This window comes from Chenopodium album, chromosome 18, assembly GCF_948465745.1.
Source record: "Chenopodium album chromosome 18, dcCheAlbu1.1, whole genome shotgun sequence".
In the NCBI taxonomy this organism is placed as follows: Eukaryota; Viridiplantae; Streptophyta; class Magnoliopsida; order Caryophyllales; family Amaranthaceae; genus Chenopodium; species Chenopodium album.
In genome coordinates this window covers 21,487,096-21,510,541 of record NC_137851.1, presented here as the reverse complement: position 1 = coordinate 21,510,541, position 23,446 = coordinate 21,487,096, and the positions used below count along the sequence as shown (strand labels likewise).

Genomic DNA, 23,446 nt, shown 5'->3' with positions numbered 1-23,446 from the left:
ATGTGATTGTTTATTATTCTTTCTATAATTAAAGATTTAGACCATAATTAATTTATTACAATTAAAGTCGTTATTTATAAAAGATTTTCTAGAAGGAAATAAAAAAAAAAAATATTATTGTTAAAAATCTTATGTTGATAATCTATATGATATTTTCCTAAATATGTGATTGTTTTTTATTCTTTCTATAGTTAAAGATTTAGATAATAATTAATTTATTTCAATTCACGTCGTTATTTATATGTAAGTTAGCTTTTTTTTTTTTTTTTTTTTTTTTTTTTTTTTTTACCTTTTAAACTTTACATATAAAAGATTTTCTAATCGTTTTATATAAAAAAAAGGATGATTTTCTAAAAGGAAATAAAAAAAAACAAAAAAAAAAAAATTATTGAAGGACACACCAGGGTAAAAATTATTTAAGGACACACTTTTTATATTTATTGATTGATGATTATTGATTATTGATTATTCATGATATAAAGACCCGCCCATATAAAATGCGGGTCATGGCTTTTAAAGGCCTCCGTTCCTATTTCCTACCCCTCTCAGACTCTCAGTTATTCGTTGAAGCGCACTCAACGTTCTCCATTGAAGCGTTCTTCGTTGAATCTTATCCTTGTATCCCCCATTGAAGCAGCTTCTAAGGTAAGTTGTTTGCTGTTGTCATCATCATATCAATTTCACAATCTAGGGTTTATATTTGATCTAATCTAATTTAATTATCAGTGCTTTAAGTTTAGGGTTCGTAAATTCTTAGATTATGAAACATCATATCCAAAAGATAAGAAATTTATGAGCGTAATTTGATTATTGAATCAAATATTCCTAAAATTATGTATTTTTCTAGATAATTCAATATGAAATCAAATCTCTTTCCCCTGGGCCTAGGGCGGCTGCCCCTCCTGCCTGCCTCAGCGACGGGCCTGAATTTTTTTGCTGATAATTTTCTTAATTTCATAGCTTTTGAGAAGGTGATTAACAAGAAGAGGAGAGAAAAATGGCGCATCGGCTACTCCGAGATCTCGAGGCCGATGGCTGGGAACGCTCCGACTTCCCTATTATCTGTGAATCTTGCCTCGGTGACAATCCTTATGTTCGCATGGTAAAGCTTGCTTTTCTCTATTTACATGAATTATTACTTTTTATGCTTGATTAAACTTAAGTTTGTACCATTTTTTTTTATAAAGTTGAATTGAATAGGCCTTATTATAGTGTAAAATTGGAGATATTACGTCAATTTTATCTTTGCTAAATTGAAATGATATTTTCTGAACTCAACTCAATTCATTTTTGCTGAACACAATTCTTAATTTATTTTGGTTGAACTTTAATCTTTGCTGAAACTTATTTAAATAACGAGGATAACTACTTAATTCATTTTTGAGGAGAGAAGAAAAGTTGGGATATAAAGAGAGACTCGTGTGATGACTGATAAGGAGAAAGATAAAATCATTAGCCAAATTAAGTAATGCTGTAACTCTCCAAAAAGGATAACGTTGTTACTTACAAAGAATGGGAGTTTTGGGAGTATTATTGAGGTGGAGGGACTTACAATTTCCAAGTATGTAAGTTGATTGCTGCAAAACTTTAATTGGACCCCTGAAAGCTTACACTTATTCCTGTTGGTTTTTTCGTTGGTTTGGTTATTGGGTTTGGGATTGATGGGAACTTTTTAAACCTTTCATTGAGGTAGTTTTAGCATGCTTATTTCTACTTGTGAATGGGTTTTGTCTGGAAATATCTTGAACTTACCATTAGGCTTATCCTGAGTAGAATTAAAGTTTATCGTATTCATTGTAGCCTTCTATTTGTGAGAATGCTCTTTTTTAGGAAGTAAAGACCATTTCTGATTTTGCTTCTTTGTCTTCCTTCACTTGGTCCTTTAGGTTGATTTTTCTTCTGCAATGAATTTTCCATAGCCATATTTCATATCTCTTAGATAACACATTGTGTTTAGTTGTTTCGTACTCCCTCCATCCCACAAAGATCGCCCATACCCTTTAGTTCACTTTTTTTACGAGTTGGTTCTTTCGAAAGCATGTGGAGTTTGCCTGGTAGCACATGGCTTGTTGCTGAGAAAATATACTTAATTGGGATTTGGGAATGGGGCTAACTCATTGGGACATCTATTTTTAGTATATGCGGCAATATGAGTATTTTTTGTTCATTACATTAAGTTTAAGTTACATTATCTGATTGTTTTACTAGGTTTCTTGTTTGTTAGTTTGAATTTTTTTTCCTCTCTTCATTTTTGGACGGGATGGGATAAGTGAGTTTATGTTTCATCCTCATAGTGCTTTTTAATAATCCGTTAACCATAGCTTGGTAATTTACTATGGAAGCTTCTTAATAATCAGTTTAACCCTAGCAGCAATCCTAGAGACGGTTGATTGAGTGGAGGCATGCTTTCTAAATCCTCCTTGTGAAGACTTTTATGGCCGTGAAACATCATAGACTATAGTGCTCTTTATCTCTATTAGGCTACTCTTGCAGTGGATATTAGCAATTTTTAAATTTTTTTTTCTTGACTTATGTGGGGAAATTTACAATTTGGATTGGTCTTCATCTTGCAGACTAGAGCAGAATATGACAAGGAATGTAAGATCTGTACAAGGCCATTTACAGTTTTCCGCTGGAGACCAGGTCGTGATGCAAGATACAAGAAATCAGAGATCTGCCAGACTTGCAGTAAATTGAAAAATGTATGTCAAGTATGCCTCTTGGATCTTGAGTATGGTTTACCAGTCCAGGTTCGAGACACTGCTCTTAGCATCAGCACCAGTGATGCTATTCCCAAGAGTGATGTCAATAGGGAGTATTTTGCAGAGGAACATGACCGCAAGGTATGTGTGTCTTTATTTCATAATTGCTGAATATTTTTGGGTTTGAATATGGCATGGATCTCTGCCTAAGATCTCATTAAAGACCAATACATTATATGTGCTTTATATTTATTTATCGCTATCCTTCCTTACTGTTAGTTGCTAAACTAAGTTTTATATGCCAAATTAATTTTAGTGTGGTCATTAGGTTCATGTATGCGTGGTGCCTAGATTGCTTTTATATCACCATGGTACACTTTTACTACTTGACTTGAGGTTTTAGAATATTGCCCTAAAAATCCAAGGTATGGTTTGTGGAAACTAAATATTATACACATTCTGGTTTGGTGTAGATCATCACTCGTCAGCCTTTCTTACTTCTAACTATCTTTTTTTACTCTGCTATAACCTTGTCAGTTGGAATGCACATTATGACTTAGGATATTTGTTTGGGGCTTGCCCCTCTCTTTTGCCCAAAAAAAAAAAACAACCATTGTGATTTAGGATGAAAGATAATGTTAGTAAACTTGAAGCCTTAAATAAAATATTGCAAGCTAAGTATTTTGGACGTGCTACCATCATTATTATCATTAGATTTAAAATAATGTGACTTTTGCAAAAGACAAAAGATTCTTTTGAGATGGAGTGAGGGACAAAGAGGGTGAAGATTTACACATCAATATCATGATTGTGTACTGTATAGTAGTATATGCTATCATCATACTCAAAATTAAATGATTTGTTTGTTTGTTTGTTTTGTTTTTTTTTTTTTTTTTTTTTTCTTTTCTTCTCTCGAGAAATCAGGTCCTATTCTCTCAAATAAACTTTTTATAAAATTATTGAGGTTGCATATTACCATTTGACTTTCAATCATAAAGCAAAATGAATATTTAAATGAAATTTGGAAAATCAATAAGCCCTAGATTTTGTAACACATGCTCATTTCTTTTAACACTTCAAATTTGTTTGATTATATTAGTCACTAATATCTTGTATAACATTCTTTTTTATGTTTAGGGAAAACAAGAAAAATGGAAAATGTCTAAGTAGGAAATCAATGACAAGGAACTGATAAATTTTTTAAAATAATTTTAGAATAAGTAGTGTGGTCTTGACTCTTGAGGGTTAGAATCTAAGCCGAGAATGACGGAATGAGAGAAAGAGGATCATGAAAGAAGATTAAGTGAAGAAAAATGATAATAATAAGAAAAACATAACTGGCCTAGAGAGCTGATCCATTCAATATAGGCTGTCATGGTTTGGGTTCTAGAAGCCTTACTGTCCTCTAAATGTTTCTTCAGTTTGGTTGTCATCATTCCAATTGCTCTTGAAGGTGAGGTATTGAGATAGAAAGGCTGGGATGATAAATAAGGGATTATGGATCTTTTATTTTTCTACTACCTTCCCTCTTATAATTTAATTACCACTACCCAAATGCTTGTAAAGATGGAAAAAAAAGAAAGTAAAATGTGCTTTTTCTTTGCTCCTTTGGTCCAAGGTATCCCCTGGCATCTCAAAGTGCCACTTCTTAAAGAAAAAAAAAAAAAAAAAAAAAAAGAGGCAGTTCCTGCTGGTAGCTTGGCGCTACCTTTTAGTTGGATCGTTCAAGGTAAAAATTATGGCTAACACAATTACAAACATGAAATCGGGTATAAGTATTTTTGATACAGTGTTGTGGACCATTATTATATTTGAGTTTATTTGTGCCCCTCCAGTATTAACCAGGAATGTACTGGTTTTAAAATCTCCATGCACTTCTAATTTCTGCTGTTTCTAATTAAGTTGCTTTTGTTTAGGATAGGTTCTGGTTTGTTACCTATCTTAATTGGATATCTCTGCATTTTCATCTTCTAACCTGTATTTTTCTATTAAACCTTGTTCACTACACTTTGAAAAAATTTAATTCAGTAAAAATAATAGGGTAATGCTGTAGTAGGGCTGCATATAAGCATTAAATACACTCTTGAAAATTGTACAAATTTAGGAATTCATGACAAACACATGCGCAGATAGTATAATTATGCTTATTTTTTTTAAACACTAATCTACGTCTGTTTTTATCATGAATTCCTAAATTTGTACAATTTTTAAAAGTGTATTTAATGCTTAGGGATGCATATACCATTACCCAGAGTAAATTTAGTTAAGTGAAAATAATGTTAGTAACACTACAAATATGGTCAATTCAGTAAAAATAATTTCAGTTAGTAAAAATCAGTTACTTAAAAGAAGAAATATAATAGAAAATAGTAAAAAATAATTTCAATTCAGTAAAAATATTTTTAGTTCAGCAAAAATAAGGTGAAGTGAACATGGCCTTAATAATAGAGTAACTAGATGCCTGTATTTAGGATTCTGTTGAGACTAGTCATTCTTGTTCTCTAATGTCAATTGTTCTCCTTGTCGAGTGATTTTCATGTCATATCAACTTAGTATCTAAACACCGTGATAAAGGAGTAACTTTGATTGAACGACACCTTCTCTATGCGGCTCAATATGTATTAAATTTTTGAAAATTTACATTAACTGACGACTTTCCCCCGTGAAGTGAAAACATACTAGTGAATGGGGAATGTCTGTGTGGTCTTTGGTATCTAACAATATAGTCAGGGATTGAGGCTTATGCAATAGGATTTTGATGATTGTGCTTTCTCTTTATGCTTAATAGGCAAGAGCTGGTTTGGATTATGAATCCTCTTATGGAAAGGTGCGGCCTAATGACACAATTTTGAAGCTTCAGAGAACAACACCATATTATAAAAGAAACAGAGCACATGTTTGCAGTTTCTATATTAGAGGTGAATGTACGAGAGGTGCTGAGTGTCCTTACCGGCATGAGATGCCTGTCACAGGGGAGCTGTCACAGCAAAACATTAAAGATCGTTACTATGGGTAAGTATGCCACCCCCTCCAAGAAAATAAGTCTGCCTTTCGCTTTCTCCTGTTAAACATGAATGTGTGTCTGTTAAACCTCAGGTTGTTGAATTTCTAATCCTTGTGGGTACTCGTGGCACATGTATAGGCAGGGATTGTTCTTTTGATAGTGTTTGTCTGGTCAATATTGTTATATGATGATTTCTATTGTATCAGTATCTCACAAAATTTGAAACACATGGTATGATCATGGAATAGTCATTGATGTAATCTATTCAGGGGAAAAGCCCCGAAACATGATTCTTTCTAATTGCCCTTGTCACAGTGAGAGAGGTCATGTTTTTTGAAAGCTGAGCTTGGTGTCATGCATTTGATTAACTGCTGTTGTATTGTGTCCCAGTGGACATAGGCACATAGTTATCAATCATAACATTTGGATTTCACCTCGAGGTGTGCTTTTATTTTGTAACTGGGGGAGTGGGTGTGTTGCAGGGAAACAATATTTATAAATTGCTAGTTACTCTCTGTAATGTAGGCCTGCTGCCGATTTTGTTAAAAATTTTTAATAGTTTTGACTGATCATGCTTCTCATGTGCTTGTTAACAGAGTGAATGATCCAGTTGCAATGAAGCTCCTCAACAAGGCTGGTGAAATGCAGACACTTGAGCCTCCAGATGATGAGAGCATCAAGACTCTGTATGTTGGTGGACTTGATGCCAGGGTTACTGAGCAAGACCTGAGGGATAACTTCTATGCACATGGTGAAATTGATTCTATTCGGATGGTTCTTCAGCGAGCTTGTGCGTTTGTAACTTACACCACCCGAGAAGCTGCTGAGAAGGCTGCAGAAGAGCTCTCCAACAAACTTGTCATAAAGGGTCTGAGGCTGAAGCTGATGTGGGGTAGACCTCAACAACCCAAGCCCGAGATTGATGGTGCTGAACAGGCAAAACAACAGGCTGCAGTGGCACAAAGTGGGATGCTTCCTAGAGCTCTTATATCTCAACAACAAAGTCACCTTCATCCTCCTGGCACAAGTCAGGATCAGATCCACCAAATGCCTTACTTTAACATTCCAGCCCCACCTCAGCAGGAGAGGACCTTATATCCGTCAATGGATCCCCAGCGAATGGGTGCCCTTGTTTCATCACAAGATGGGTCTGGATCCTCTAATGGACCTTCAGGATCGGGGGAAAACAAAGCTGGGCCCGCATCTGAGAAGCATCCTCAAAACCACCAACGCTATGGCTATCAGGGGATGCCACCTCCTCCAGGTCACTTTCAACAGCCATATTACCAACCATATGGTGGTTATATGCCACCGCCACCACCCCTGCATTACCAGCAGTATCTTCCTGCTCAATACCACCAACCTGCAGTGGCTCCCCAACCTCCACCATCTGAGCAGCAGCAGCAACAGCAGCAACAACAACAACAATAGTATCATCAGGGGCCTTTCATAATTAAGATGTACTTTATGTATAATCGAGATATTGCTTTCCCTTCTTGGAGCCTCTCATTTTCGGCGATGTATTTTGAATATAAATCCCTTTTTAAGTCTCAATTCTTATCATGAAGATTTAATTCAATATCCATAGTATTGTGAGCTTTGGAATCATGGTTTTCTTTCTTTTTAATTTTTTTATTTTTCAATTCCACTTAACATCAATATTCAACTATAGAAGCTCAACTACTCAGCTATTATGTATATTTGAATAGGCCAATTATGTAAATTGGTATAAAACTTGTGTAAGTAGTCGTCTAAGGTCTGAGTAGTGGCAGATCCAGGATTTTCGATATGGTGAGTCATCATCTATTATTGATCCCATGTGAAAATATGTATTTTTTTTTTTTAGTCTAGTTCATAATTTATTTCAATCCAAAATTATATTACAACCAATATGATCTCAATCCAAATATATGCAATAAAAATCTATACTAAAACCAAATATTACGTACTTTAAAAATCCATATTTTCAAGTTGAAAGTACTACAAATAACAAGTAACAAATAAATAGTACACACCCATTATTCTTAATAGTAGCAACACACACACAAAAAAAAAAAAAAAAAAAAAAAAAAAAAAAAAAAAAAAAAATCTATTTTTCAAGTTGAAAGTACTACAAATAACATGTAGCAAATAAATAGTACACACCCATTACTCTTAACAATACCAAAAAAGAGAAAAAGAAAAAAAAAATGAGTAAAATGACCTTAGAGACCGGTTGTTAGATATAACCCGGTCTCTTTTAATTAAAAGAGAAGGTAGAAGGAAAAAAAAAATGATATATACTTGTAGACACCCAAATGTGTCTCCCCAAAACCAAACACAGTGATGAATACCTTTTGTTTCGGGTATTTTTTGGATTTCCTCGGATACTAGTCACGCTCTTCAGGCAACGAGACTCGGACACCTACAAAATGAACGAATCTTCCTTTACCGGAATATTCGCCTTCGACGATCAAGTTAGATATCTGAAACGGAAAAGACTAGAGAGAGAAAGTACAGAGAAGTTGGAGCATTAATTTAATGCTCTTTCTTGTAATGTCGTAATCCACCCCTCCCATCATAAATGCTTGGAGTATTTATAGGGGTGGGAGTTTGTGCCCCTTTAGGGTTTGTACCCTAAAATTCCGTGACGTGATTGGCTGCGCAATCAGGCGATGCCACGTGTAGTATGGGGGCGCCGTTTTGCGGCTTTCATGAAGATCTCTCGTGATTTGGGCCATGATGTAATAAGGCCTTTTTAATGCTGATTTCAAGGGCTTTTTATGCCTTGGACACGCGTCATCTTCCCATAGTGACACGTGTCGCCCTTTGATAGGGCCACGTGTCGCCCTTTGATTGGGCCACGTGTCGCTACGGGATTCGTCCACGTACATGGGGTATTTTTACCCTAAACATTTGCCCCTCAGAGGGGGTGACTCGTACGATAACGGCCGCCTCCTTTGATTTTTCACTTGTCTTGAAGCGTACGGGTATACAGAGATTGGGCGGATGACTGAGGTGTATAGATCTGTTCGCCCCATTCGAAGTTGGCCGTCTTAGGCTGGCATGCTGCTTTCGTCTGCCTAAGGATCTAGAGGACGCCTAGCTCTGAGAAGGAAGCGGAAAAGGTACGCCGCCTAAATTTTCGGGGGAAAGCGGACGTCTATCTACTAAGATGGAAGCCTTAGTTCCGTCTATTTTGTCCGTCATTTCGGACGCGCCGTTATTTGGCCGTCTCTTTTTCCATTCATTCTAACAGCATTGTCCTTTTGCCCCCTTCAATTCTAGGTCAAATTTTCAAATTATAACTGTTCAGCTTCCTTAGGCGGGAAAGATGAATTCACTGATATGCCCCCATAAATTTTGCCTATATATACAGAGGTTTTGACCTCATTCTCACACTTTGGAACTTTGAGGTTTTTAGAGAGAGGTCAGAGCTTTTAGGGAGAGAAAGTGTTTTTTCTTTGTATCTTCAAGAGCTCCGCCGTATTGTTGAGTTTTCCAGGCATATTTTTGAGTTTTCCAGTCAACTCTCAAGAATTTCGAGTTTTCTACACGTACAGAGGTTGGCCGCCTGCTTTCTTTCCCTTCTTTACTTGTATTATTTTCCTTGCTTTATTTTTTTTATTTTTTATTTTTTTTTAAATCTGGCTTAACACTCAGGTTCTTCCGTTTCTTCTCATGAGGCCGGCCATTCGCCTGGGACTGAGGAGTCTAGAGTGGACGGAGACGAGTTGTCTCCTTCATGGAGTGGGTCCATTTCTAGTGCGTACCAACTCACCTCCACCTATTCTTCTCTGTCCCTGCGGTTGGACATGGCAAGAACGATGCAAACGCATGATTGTCATGCGGCCAGAAATCCAGACGGTAGTCTGGTGAATCCTAAGACTCCTTATGACCCCAATAACACTGACTTAGAAACTCCCTCTACTACTCCTACGACCGCTTCCACGGGTACTCATTGCTCGGTCGTGGAAGTGACTTCATCCTTTGAGGAGCGCCAACGTGCACAGGGCGTCTCTTCTGCTGCTGGGGTATCCGGGCCCACCCCAGAACCTAGGTCCTCACGACAAGCCAACTCGGCCAGACAATCGGCCGGGTTGCGATCTCGTGAGAGGCATCCTTCCCTTCCTCGGGCGGCCACTGCTGGTCCGTCCGCTTCAGTTCCTTCACCATCCCATCTCCAACATAGCAGGTCGGACAGACCAAGAGTTGGAATCTCTATCAACGAACCGTCCGACCTGCCCCCTCGCAGTGGCCCTTCTTCGGAAACCAGGGCGGCCACTGCTAAAGATAAGGGTAAAGGTCCTTTAGTTACTGAAGAACCTCCTTCAGCTAGGGGCGGCCATGTCTCCAGGAGCCGTAGCTCGGCCGAGGCAGCTGACTTGGACAGAGTGTTGTCCTCTGAGTTTGGTACTGCCCCTCACCAAGAGGATGAGGAGGCTGAAGATGAAGCCGAGGCCGAAGATGAGACGGCCGAAGGAGAGGCTGCGGCCGAAGGTGAGGTCGCCAATATCGATAACTTCAAAGATCCGTACGCCTGTACGGTGGGTAGCACGGCCTTGGGCTACCTCAATGATGGATTTGAGGAATACAAGGAGTTCCTCCATCTGGGAGAGGGCTTCGAACTGGTGGCGCCGCAGAAATCTCACTCCGTGGCCGCATGGGAGGATGAACGGCCATGACGCAAAGCCTTCTGTGTCTATAGGGCCGCCTTTGACGTTGGACTCCGCTTCCCCCTTCACCCTTTCGTCCGCACTGTTCTGGACGAATACAATATAGATCTTTTCCAGATGATTCCCAACAGCTGGCTGAATGTGTTCGGGTACCTGGTGACATGCATCCGCAAGGGCTTTAAGCCGGACTTTCCGGTTTTCTGTGAGATGCACTCCATGACCAAGTTGGAGAAGCACACGGACTGCTGGTTCATCCTCAGCACCACCAGGGACTATATGGTGGTGGTTGACCGTGTCTCCAAATGGCGAGACTGGAAGAATCGTTTCTACCGCATCAAGACTAAGGATGTGGAGTTCAACCTAAGGATGAACCGATTTAATGCCAAGTCAATCCAGCTTGGACGCGGGGTCCACAAGCCGTACAAGCCACCCGTCCACCCCAGCCAAATGCACCAGCTTGAGTATTTTGGAGTCAATAGGGTGGAGAAGGACGGCAAGATGGTGGCCGTGCCTAAGAACTGAGTTCCTTTGTCAAGTTTTCTTAGGGACCCAACATTCATGTCGGCCTATGGCCTGTACAAGAATTTTCCCCAAGGTGGGATGCCTAGGTTTTTCTTGTACGCACATTATTTCTTCCTTTGAAAATTTTCTAACTCTTTTTCTTCTTCTATTCTGCAGCGGAGGCGTACGCCATGCTGGATCCCGAGCAAAAGGGGGAGATTGACATGGTTAAGATCGACTTGGCCAGATACAAGGCTCGTCAGAAGATGTACGAGCAAACCAAGGAGGTATAAAGCTTTTCGAGGTCTATCGTTCGTGTTGCTAGGTTGGAAGGAGACTTCTACCTGAGTCTACACGGACGCTGTTCCAAATATATATATATATATATATATATATATATATATATATATATATATATATATATATATATATATATATATATATATATATATTACTTTTGCTTGTTTTTTTCAGCTGGCCACTCCTCCCCCTAGAGCTAAACGAAAGCAGTCGTCCTCGGCTGTTAAGGATGACAAGGAAGGAAAGGCGTCCAAGCAAAGGAAGACGGTCGCATCCAAGACCCCTTCCACCACGGCGGCGAAGACTAAGTTGCGGACTGCTTCTAAGCAGTCTAAAGGAGAGCAACCCCGGCTGGGTGATAGTGGGGTCTCCAAGTCCGTGGATCCGGCCGCCAAGCCGGTCCATGATGAGTCCGTGAGAACGGACGATAGGGTAAGTCGACCCCGGTAAAACCAACCGGACCCACTTGACTTCGCCCGTCCAGAGAGTCCAAAAATCTGATTGGCTCGAGGCCTCTCAGTCGGCCGGTGACCAACCTGGCCGCATAGGTGAGGAGGGCGACGAACCTGCACCGCCTCCTCCATTTACCTTCAACCCTCTTTCTCCTCCGAGCTTCTCGGACGGTTAGTTTAGACAACCTTGCACAATTTTGTCTTTTTAAGTCTTATTGCTCAAACTAAACTCCTTTGCGCCCGTGTGCAGATATTACGGAGGAGTTAAATATGAAGCTGCCCGGCCAGTCTCTTACTGGGGCGGACAGAAAGGTCATGAGGGAAGCCATCGCCAGGGCCGTCCCTGCTGAGCAGCGAGACAAGCTACGGGGGATTCATGAGGGCTTCCTCGGCCTTATGATTAATTGCAGCGCTGAGATATCATTCCGCAACTTATTCATACTTAAAATACTTTCATTTTTATTTTGCTAACTCCTGCGGTTGACCGCCTTCCTTGAATGGAAGGATAAAGAGAACGAGAAGGTGAGAAGAGCTTGAGAAAAGGTCCAGAAAGCCCAAGATGCCGTTACCGGGATGGCCGCTGTCCAGCGCACCTACTTCGAAACTCAGATCAACGCGCTGTCTGACAAGGCGGTGCGGCAAGCTGAGGACCTGGTCAAGCTGGGCAAGGCTCTCGAGAAAGAGACCTTGGCCAGAGAGACCATTAGGCAGGAAAAAGATATGGCTGTCCTGGACGGCCAGCGCTGGAAGAAAGGGTTCGAGGCCTCCGAAAAGCTGAAGAGCGACGTGGCCCTAGCCCAAAAGAATCTCAAGGAGGCCTTGGATGAGGTGGACGCTCTTCGGGCCGAGGTGGAGACTTTGAAAAAGTCCGTTGAGGACTTAACTAAACAGCTGAAGGCACCTCGACCACCTAGCGCAGACGAGGTCGTCTGCATCGAGAAAAATGCCGAGGACAGGTTGAACAACCACTTTTTCGAGGCATTTAAGCTCATGGTGGATGAAGGAGAGGCCGCCTATTATCAGGAGCGCTTTACCAAGCGTCTAGACTTCCTCTGCCTCAGGGAAGAGGTTCAGCCTTCTCCCAAACTGGTCGTTACATTGGCCACTTCGGAGGATGAGGAAGATGAAGAAGAGGCAGATGAAGCCGAGGGTGAAAAGGGAAATAACGAAAAGCCTGCTGATGGTGCTTCCGCCCTTGTCTCCGAGGAGCCTGTTCAAGACAATGATCCGGCTAAATAGAGCCCAGGTCCTCCTCCAGCCGTCCCCTGATTTTAGCTTTTCAGTCTTCTTTTGTTGAACAATTTTTTTTTATTCAGTGCCGCCTGTTTTGAGCGGCTTTGTAAGATATTTTGCTTCCTTTCGAGCGGTTTTAATTAATGCAAATTTTTCCCCCTTCTGAACGGTTTTCCATTTTATCTATTTTGTACTTAGCAAATTTTGAGCACTTTTACATTTTTATGCTCTTATGCTTTCGTACAATGGGGGGGGGGGGGGGTATGCCCCTTTATTCGGCGTTTGCCTAGTCCATACTCTGAATGGTTTGATTGAAGTTCTCCCGCTAAGACTAAGAGTGATTATGAAAGCTTTCCCCCGATTTGTCGGGTATACTACGAAGAAGGGCATAGATGGGTAAGAAATACCATTCCGGTAGTTTGTATACCTCAAAGGGTATGACTACTAGCAATTTAATCAAATCATAGTAATGATTGCCCTTGGACTAGGTGCAACGCCGAATCAACAGCTATTACGGCCGTATTACGGGCTTCATGTAAGCCGTCCGTTGCAAGCAGCATGGTTATGGCTTCTACTTGTCCTTTTATTAAAAAAACAGAGACATACGCATGCAAAAACAAATAACTAAATAAGATAACAATACCTGACTTTTATTAATTTTGTCAAGATTACATTGTTGGGCCGTACGGCTTTATTTACAGGGATCGGTCAGCAAGACCTAGCTATATATACAGCTTTTTGGCTAAGTACAAAGACTTCTAAACATAATATTTTTTGAGATTGTCCGCGTTCCATGTACGCGGAATTGGACGACCATTTAAGGTTTTGAGACGGTATGTACCATCTCGAACCTCTTCACTGACTCGATACAGCCCTTCCCAGTTTGGGGTCAACTTGCCATCTTCATTTGCTCGGCCTACAACCTCCATTTTTCTCAGTACCAAATCTCCCATTTTTAGCGGACGCTTTGACACTCGGCGATTATATGCCCTAGTCATCCTCAAGCGATAAATTTCGTCCCTAAGCGCTGCATTGCCCCTGACTTCTGGAAGGAAGTCCAGGGCGGTCTTCATGGCCTCCCAATTGGCCGCTTCATCATATAGCATCACCCTGAGGGTAAGCTCGTACATCTCAATTGGGAGAACTGCCTCAGCACCATAGACCAAGAAGAATAGGGTTTCTCCTGTGGAACTCTTTGCTGTTGTTCGTATGGACCATAATACATTAACCAGCTCATCAGCCCATAGGCCGCCTGCTCTTTCAAGCTTGCGCTTGATACCGTTGGACATCAACTTGTTATAGGCCTCTACCCGTTGGCTTGTGGTCGGCCGACTGAGGCAAAGCAATGAGCTATACCCTGGTCCCCCAACCATTCCTTGAGCTGTGGTGTTCCAAATCCAGGTCCATTGTCGAACACCATTGACTGAGGTACACCAAAGCGAGTAATTATGCTCTTCCATATGAAAGCTAACACATTCGTCCACTTAATGCCCCGGACGGCCTCGGCCTCGACCCATTTCGTGAAGTAGTCTACTGCTACAAACACATATCGCCTTTGGCCAGGTGCTGGCGTATACGGACCCAAGATGTCCATCCCCCATTTGGCAAAAGGGAGTGGACTACTTATGGCCGACAAACTATTAACTGGGCGATGGATTAAGGTTGTAAATCTCTGGCACTTGTCACATTTCTTCACCATTTTCATGGCGTCCGACTTCAAGCTCGGCCAGTAGTACCGCAGATGGGTGGCCTTTTCAGCCAGGGCTCGTCCTCTAATGTGGGAGCCGCAATGCCCCTGGTGAAGGTCGTCCAGCACATCATGTCCCCTCTTAGGGGTAATACACTTCAGGTACGGCTTCACGAAGGCTTTCTTAAACAACACCCCACGCTTCATTTCAAACCAGGCTGCCCTCTTTTTCATCAGCCAACTCTCCTTGGGATCAGCCGGGAGCAATCTATCCCTTAGGTAGGAGATGATTCCGTCCTTCCAAGTAGAGCTTCCATCAATGATCTGTACTGGCTCGGCATCAATACTCCTCTTTTCTTTTACTTCCCAAAACACTGATCTGGGAGTATCACATGATGCCGAGGATGCTAATTTGGAGAGGGCGTCCGCCTGATGATTAGACGAACGAGGAACTTGTTGCAGAGAAAAGTGCTCTAGGCCCTTGGCCTCCTCTTTTCCTATCATCAAATATTTCATCAGGGCCGGCTCCCTCGCCTCAAAGTCACCATTCACTTGGCCGACTACCAGCAGGGACTCCGAGCTCACATCCACTTTTGTTGCCCCTGCCGCCTTACACATTCTAAGGCCGGCCAGGAGGGCTTCGTACTCGGCCTCGTTGTTAGAGGCTTGAAACTGAAATCTCAGCGCATACTCAAACTTATCTCCCTCAGGAGATTGACAAATGATTCCAGCGCCACATCCGGTCTCTATTGCACTACCATCTACATACACCTTCCAGATCTGGTCTCCAGCCGGCTGTAAGTCTGGCCGTGTCATCTCAGCCAAAAAATCAGCAAAAGCCTGCATCTTTATGGCTTTTCTGGGCTCAAACGTGATGTCGAAGCCTCTCAGTTCTAAAGCCCATTTAAGCATACGGCCACTTGCTTCTAAAGTTGCAAACGGCTTCTTGAGTGGTTGATAAGTATACACCACTATTGAATGTGTAAGGAAATACGGCCGCAGCTTTTTAGATGCCATGTATAACGCTAGACCAAAATTTTCAACAGGGGGATACCTAAGCTCGGCATTGTGTAGCACATGGCTGATAAAGTAGACTGGGATCTGGTGGCCGTCCCGTTCAACAAGCAGAACGACACTTAAGAAATGCTCTGAGATAGCGAGATAGATATACAACTTCTCATCCTTGAGTGGACTGACGAGCCGAGGCAACGTATGTAGATGACTTTTTAACTGTACGAGTGCTTCCTCTGCTTCCTCCGTCCACTCAAACATAGCTTTCTTTTTGATGGTCTGAAAAAAGTATCGGCATTTGTCCCCTGATCTTGACAAAAACCGACCGAGTGCTGCCAAACAGCCGGTCAGTTTTTGCACTTCTTTAATTGTTCTTGGAAACTTCATGTCCAAGATCGCTTAAATTTTTTCAAGGTTAGCCTCAATTCCATGTTGATCAATCAAAAATCCGAGTAATTTACCGGACTCAACACCAAAGACACATATCTTCGGGTTTAACATCATCTTATGCCGCCTGAGTTCGGTAAATGTTTCTCGTAGATCCTTCAGATGGTCGGCCGACTCTTTTGACTTGGCAATAATGTCATCAATGTACGCCTCCATATTCCGGCCGAGCTGATCCCTAAAGACCGTGTTGACTAGTCGCTGAAATGTTGCAGGGGCATTCTTGAGACTGAACGGCATAACCTTGTAACAATACAGCCCCTGCTCAGTCACAAATGCGGTCTTTTCTTGATCTTCTTCCCATAGCGGAATTTGATGGAAACCGGAGTATGTGTCCATAAAGCTCATTAGGGCATGCCCGGCCGTAGAATCAACCAAACGGTCAATTTTAGGTAAGGAAAAGCTATCCTTAGGACATGCCTTATTTAAATTCGTATAGTCCACGCACATTCTCCAAGTTCCATTCGGCTTCTTTACGAGTACTACATTAGCCACCCAATTAAGATAATAGCATTGCCGAATGAAACCAGCGTCCAGCAGCTTTTTCACCTCAGCTGCGGCCGCATGATTCCTCTCTTCCCCATGATTTCTTTTCTTCTGGCGGACAGGTTTAACGGCTGGGTTCACAGCCAACCTATGCACGGCCAGGCATTTCACTGACTTTGAACGCAAAAACATCCTTGAATTCTCTAAACAGCTGAACTAACTCGTCTCCAAGCAGACCCATAGCCTTAGTGCCGACACTGATTGTCCGACCTGGTTGATCGGGGTCAAGCACTACAGCTTGATGATTGCCGGCCGGTTGGGGTCTTTGCTCTTCAAGCCGGCCGACAGTCATTAGTTGCTATGCTTGGTCGGTCATAACCTACTTTCGCTTTTGGCCGACCTGGTATGCTTTGAGTGGGGGTTCTTCCCCCTTCAACTCAAACGGCTTTTCATGTCCGCGAATCGTTAGCTTAACAGCTAACTGGTTGCACTCTTTTGCCATTTTCTGGCTCCCCTGAATCGAACCAATCTTTCCGCCCGAACGTTCAAACTTCAACAACATTAAATGGGGGACGATCACAGCCTTTGCAGCATTTAGGGTGGGACAATCGAGTATGACATTGTAGCCAGTCAATTCTTTCACTACCAAGAATCAAACGACCATATCCCTCCCTTCTCCTTTTTGCCCGAATCGAACTCGCAGATCTATTTGTCCGACTGGGTGAATGATATTTCCCCCAAATCCTACCAAGGGGTGAGTGATGTCCTTCAAAGCATCTTCTGGGAACTTCAAATTCTTCAGGGCAGCCAGGCTGATGATATCGGATGAGCTGCCCGTATCTATCAGTATTCGGCCCACCTTTAAATTGGCTATATTCATAATAAACACCATAGGATCATTGCGCAGGGCTTTGACCTCCCCCCGGTCAGCTTCAGACACGGTTACTTCGGGTAAAGGTTCAGCCTTCACAGCGTCCGCCTGAGGCAAATCCCCCTGATATCACGGCCACAAAGCCCGAATCGGTACTGTTCCCATCATCTTCTTTATCATTTTTCTTCTTCTTCTCGAACGTGTTGTCTGTCCGTGTATATGTGAACTTGGACTTCGTTACATAAGAATTCAGCATGCCCTTCTCGGCTAGCTTGTCCAACAATCTCTTCAAATTGATGCAATTATTTGTGTCATGCCCCACGTCCTTGTGGTAATGACAATACTTGTTTTTGTTCCTATACTGAGCCGAGCCTCTTAACGGTTGGGGCTTTTCAAATTCAAACTTATCTTTGATCTCCATTAGGATGGAGTAACAGTCCTTGTTGAAATCATACTGGGCTCGTACGTCTTGACTTTCTTTAATTTCTGCTGCTGGTCGTCGGCCACCCAGACTTCTTTCCTTTTGTTTTCATCTTTCTTTTTTCCAGCTAAGTCTTGCTGAGTAGATTGTTTATTCTCAACTCCCTTGGCCGGTGCCTCTGCTTTTTTAAGAGAACAAAAGTCGGCTGCCTCAATATAGGCTTCGGCTTCCCGCAGAACACCTGCGTATGTCCGAATCTTTTTTCTTACAAGATCAAACTTAAAACCATTGTACCTTAATCCCCGGAGAAATTCAGAGTAAGCCATTTCATCTGGCAGATTATGAATTTGGGCTTTTTCTTGGTTAAATCTCTAGACGTACGACCGTAGGCCCTCATTTTTTCCCTGCACAGTTGTTGCCAAATTAAGACTTTTCTTTCGAGGTATTATGTTGTAAGAGAAATTTCCCACGAAAAGCAAACTAAGAGTGGTAAAGCAATTAATACACCCAGCCGAAAGGCTATTGAACCAATCCTGCGCCACACCCTTCAAAGTGGCCGGGAAGCATTTGCACCAGGTAGCGTTATCTACACTTTGTAAGTACATCAGGTTTCTATACGAAGTGATATGTTCCTCTAGGTTGCCCGTACCATCATAGGCTCCCACGAGTACACTTTTTACCTTCGGCGGCTGAGGAGCAGTTAAAATTTCTTGCGAAAACGGAGGCGGCTTATCTCCAAGAGTTAGTAAGCGCATCTGCCAATCAATCGGCTGAGGTTGCACAGGCTGTCCGGCCAAATAGGGAGTCTGGCCGAACGTCTGACCGAACGGCCCATATTGTCCGAAGACCTGGGGGCTCGGCTGCAAAATGCCGTTGAAACCCTAGGGGGGCTAAAGCGATTGCACTGGAATAGGGGTTTGAGTACGCACAGCTTGACTCCTGCCGGAGATGGCCGAGTTGCTATGATGGGAAAGAGAGTGGTTGGGGAATTCATCCGGCATTGTAGGAGTTGAAGCCGTATCCGAGTAAGTGGCCCATTCCCCCTGCTTATGCTGGAGGTAGTCTCTTGCGTCCTTCCATCGTCGAGACAGCTCTGTCTCCTCTCTTCGAGGCTGTCTACCCCTCCCCCCAGCCGATTGGGTTTTCGCCAAAAGACCAGACAAATTCGTCCGTGGCATCCTCAGAGACCTTCCATTCGCCCGACGAAATGGGGTGTTCCGGACATCTGTTGCATTGGTTGCTTTGTTTTGAGCTTTCTTTGGAGCTCTTTCTCCCTCCTTCCTGGGCGGCTGCCTAGAGGTGGAAGCTCGGTTGCTCTCAATTTCCTTCCGAAGCTTGTTAAGCGCGGCATGCAAAGAAGCAGCGGTAACAGGAGGGTCATCGGCCTCATGAAATGAGGCGGTCAATGGATCGCTGGTGAGAATTGTAGGGACTATGTCCTCTACATGGCCGTCCTCGCCTGGACGAGGACTGGGATTAGGTGTCTGACCATCTATTACCATAACGGACGAGTATCCCCACAGACGGCGCCAAATGTTTCGGGTATTTTTTGGATTTCCTCGGATACTGGTCACGCTCTTCAGGCAACAAGACTCGGACACCTGCAAAATGAACGGATCTTCCTTTACCAGAATATTCGCCTGTGACGATCAAGTTAGATACCTGAAACGGAAAAGGCTAGAGAGAGAAAGTAGAGAGAAGTTGGAGCTATTTAATGCTCTTTCTTGTATTGTCGTAATCCACCCCTCCCATCATAAATGATTGGAGTATTTATAGGGGTGGGAGTTTGTGCCCCTTTAGGGTTTGTACCCTAAAATTCCGTGACGTGGTTGGCTGCGCAATTAGGCTATGCCACGTGTAGTATGGGGACGCTGTTTTGCGGCTTTCATGAAGATCTCTTTGGATTTGGGCCATGATGTATAAGGCCTTTTTAATGCTGATCTCAAGGGCTTTTTATGCCTTGGACACGCGTCATCTTCCCATAGTGACACGTGTCGCCCTTTGATTGGGCCACGTGTCCCTACGGGATTGGTCCACGTACATGGGGTATTTTTACCCTAAACACCTTTCACGTCATTTGATTGTCGAACGAAGTGAAAGTGTGAAAATTCTAGTGATGTGGATGTTTTTATATCTTTCTTTCTGTTTTTGAAAATATTTCTTTTCTTACTTTATTTATGAAAATAGCAAGTCCAATTTAGTTTGATCCATGATAAGGGTCCAATAATAGTGTAGTTGGATTGGGGGCTCGAAAAGAGCTTTCCAACGATATATTACAAGCCCAATTCTGATGAATAGTGAGGAAGTTGTGGTCAAAACACTATTTTGGGTCCGAAATGAATTTTATATGCGGCCCGATGATCTAGAAGAGGGCCTATTAATTATTATTCCTAAAGTTATTAGGATTGATTATAGTCTTTCGGAATATTTAGAAGGTTCCTTTTTAAATTTTAATAGTATTAGGATTAATAATTATATTTTAAAGAGTTTTATTTGGAATAAAATAAGTGTTTTATGATAAACTTGATTTTAATTTGATAAACACAGAATTTGCTGCTTAATCATATTAAGAAGAGAATTCCGCGTACAAACGCATTTTATCTTAATTAGCGCCAAACGACAGAGTCTATCGCCTGGCGTTAACGTTTGTCGCCTGACGCTAATCCTGTCGCCTGGCGCTGACGTCCATCGCCTGGTGACAGATGCCAGTTTTATTCCGAATAGGACTTTATTTGTTTCCGGACTATTTTTCCATAAATAGGGGTCGTATCTCCCCGTTTTCATTCACAAACAATTCATAATCAACAATCAACAATCATCTAATTCTACTCTTTCTCTCTCTAAAAGCTAGAACCTTTCTCTAGCTATATTCTTTTTCTAAACCTTTCCCTAATACAAAATTCCGCATTCACAAGTTCTAGACACACTATCCAAGTTCGAAGTTGCCTTCGCCCTAGACGTGAAAGGTTGATAATTTATGAGGGTTTGGTCCCAAATGTCTATTTCAATTATTTAATTTAATTGTTTGTTTATTATTTTCGTTGAAGTTACTAACGCGTGTATTTTGTTATTAGAAAGAGATACGAGGCATCGAAGTAAGTAATTGCTTTAATTTTTGTTATTTTGATATAGAAATCATGCTTTGATTATTTTTTATTCCTAGTATCATGTTAGGATGCTTTTATTGATTTCCAATATCATGCATATTTCTATGATGCTTCTTATTCTTTCTAATATCATGTTAGTATCATGTTAGGGATAAAGCTTTGATATTGAATGTTTAGTTACATGCTAGGATTTGTTATTAATCTTGTTAGTATCATGCCTAGGATCTTGCTAATAATATTATCATGCTTTGATGGGATTGAGAATATTATTAAGATGATTGTTATTATTATGTTGCTTATATATTATTGTTGTTGCTTGATCACGCCCTCTCTTGCAGGATTAAAGGGAATTTGTACTTGTAATCACGCGTAATAAGAATATTAATAATCTTGTTTAGGCTAATATGATTATAATTCAAGTGATCACCAATAATAGTTTTGTTTGTGCATTAATAATCAACCAACATAGATGAAACAGGTTTAGGGTTAACCAATTGATTGCATGTTAGTCAGAAAGCGCACATGAATACGAGAAGAATAAAGTAGAGGCCTATTATTAGGGTAGGTTCGATCTCTTTTAGGTTGGATTTGTACCTTCATCCCCGAATACGAGAAGCATAAAGTAGAGGCCTATTATTAGGGTAGGTTCGATCTCTTTTAGGTTGGATTTGTACCTTCATCCCCAAATATCCAGTCATGGGTCCAGACCTATTGGAGTTAATGATCTCCTGGATCGTTAAGGGGTGTAACCTTCACCCTGTGAACGGTTTACAAGTTCCTAAAACTTGTTAGCGACTCTTTTGCTCTAGCTTCCTTCCTTTTCGACGCCACCATGCGTATGATCACAGTGGGGCTCAAGTGTGGGATGCTTGAAATATTCCCTACAATACTGCTTGCATCAAAGAGACCAGTTATTATAAATAACCGGTCTCTTTTAATTAAAAGGAAAACAAGAAGCATAAAGAAGTTAGAGACCGGTTATTATAAATAACCAGTCTCTTAGACTACTTTGTTTTTTTTTGAAAAAAAATTAAACTTTAAATTTTTTTTTGAGTTACTGGTGCACATGCACTAGTGGGCACACATGTAGATTCACCCCTGGGTTTAAAGTCAAATCATCTAAATTTCAAGGTAATGATGAGCGTTAAATCGTTAATAGTAGAACGAAGCAATATAATGCAACCTGGCCTCTTTCAACATAGTTGTCACCTCGTAAGCTTTACACAAACCCCAACAGTAGAGGTGGCCAGTGGGTCGGGTTGGACCCAACTCACACAGACCCGCAAAGCTAGTGGCTCAATCGGGTCCGACCTAGTACTGACACATCTCGAGTTTAGTCAAGGTTGTGTCGGGTTGTGTCAGGGATCCAAAATTTTCGACACAACCCATTTCGACCCAGCTCATTTCAACCCGTTTGATTCAGCTCAACTCGCATAACCCGTTTCAAACCAAGAATTCGACCCATTCAACCCGACCCAGCTCGCACAACCTAGCTCAATTTGCACGCCTAACCCGCTCGGTCCACTACAAAACCCACCTTGCACACACAAACCATCTTACAAGACCGACTCACCGACCCTGCCCTACCCGCATGGCCCACCTATCTATGAACCTAACATTCATTTAATCATGTTAGAGTGTGTCCAAGTTGTTCACACCCTTAAAGAACATATGAAAATTAATGGATTTCATCCCGTTATTGATAGCATGAAACGTAAGTGGCACACTTATTTTAGTGAATTTCCAATCATTCATGGAATTGCTACTATTCTTGATCCCGGTGTCAAAGCTGAAGGTTTGGAAAATCTTTTAGAATTTTATTATAATTTTTTGAGTATTGAATATATTAACAAATGCAAATCTGTTTTGGGATACCTTGATGATCATTGTGCATCTATTTATTGTTATGATTTAGGTACACCACTTACTACTAGCGCTTTCGATTCCACATTTGATCCTCTTATTGACAAGGTTATGAAAAAAAATCACAAAGCATTGACATCATTTTCATTACCAACTTCTTCAACGGTTGATATAAATGATTATTTGTCATACCAACATGAGACCAACAAAAGCTTTCAAATTATAAAATGGTGGTAAACATCAAAGAAGTTTCCTTTATTGGCGAGAATTGCAAAAGATATACTTGCAGTTCCTGTCTCATCCATTAATTTCGAGTGTGCTTTTAGTGCAGGTAGAAGAGTGTTAGATAAAAAAAAAAGATCTCGCTTAACTCCGGAAAGCATTCAAATTTGTGTTTTTAAGAAAGATTGAGATCAGACTGAAAGAAGAACTCAAGGTTTAAAGGAAGACGAAGAGGATGAAGATGATTATGTGTTGATATTGGAGTCGCCAAAGATTTTATGCAGCTTTTGGGGATTATGATGCAACAAACATTGGTGGCTAGAAAAGTCTAAAGTAGGTACACTAAGACCTCTGTGGGCTTTGATTCCTTCGGGATATGTAGGCAACTTATTTTATAAAATTACAATTTAATTGCAAAATTAAATTTTAGTTTTTTAAAGATAGGTTTTAGCACCCCCCCCTATTCCAAAAGAAGTACAGTATAAGA

At 41.4% G+C, this 23,446-nt stretch overlaps 1 protein-coding gene across 1 annotated transcript; it reads left to right on the top strand.

Annotated features, from left to right (window-relative positions):
* Nucleotides 1-490: 490 nt before the first annotated feature.
* LOC145591611 (zinc finger CCCH domain-containing protein 40-like) lies at nucleotides 491-7,333 on the top strand. The gene is made up of 5 exons (XM_081648123.1): nucleotides 491-645; nucleotides 961-1,102; nucleotides 2,574-2,843; nucleotides 5,491-5,714; nucleotides 6,303-7,333. The coding sequence occupies exons 2-5, from the start codon at nucleotides 998-1,000 to the stop codon at nucleotides 7,135-7,137; spliced, it is 1,434 nt and encodes a 477-aa protein (XP_081504249.1). The 5' UTR covers nucleotides 491-645; nucleotides 961-997; the 3' UTR covers nucleotides 7,138-7,333.
* Nucleotides 7,334-23,446: the final 16,113 nt, after the last annotated feature.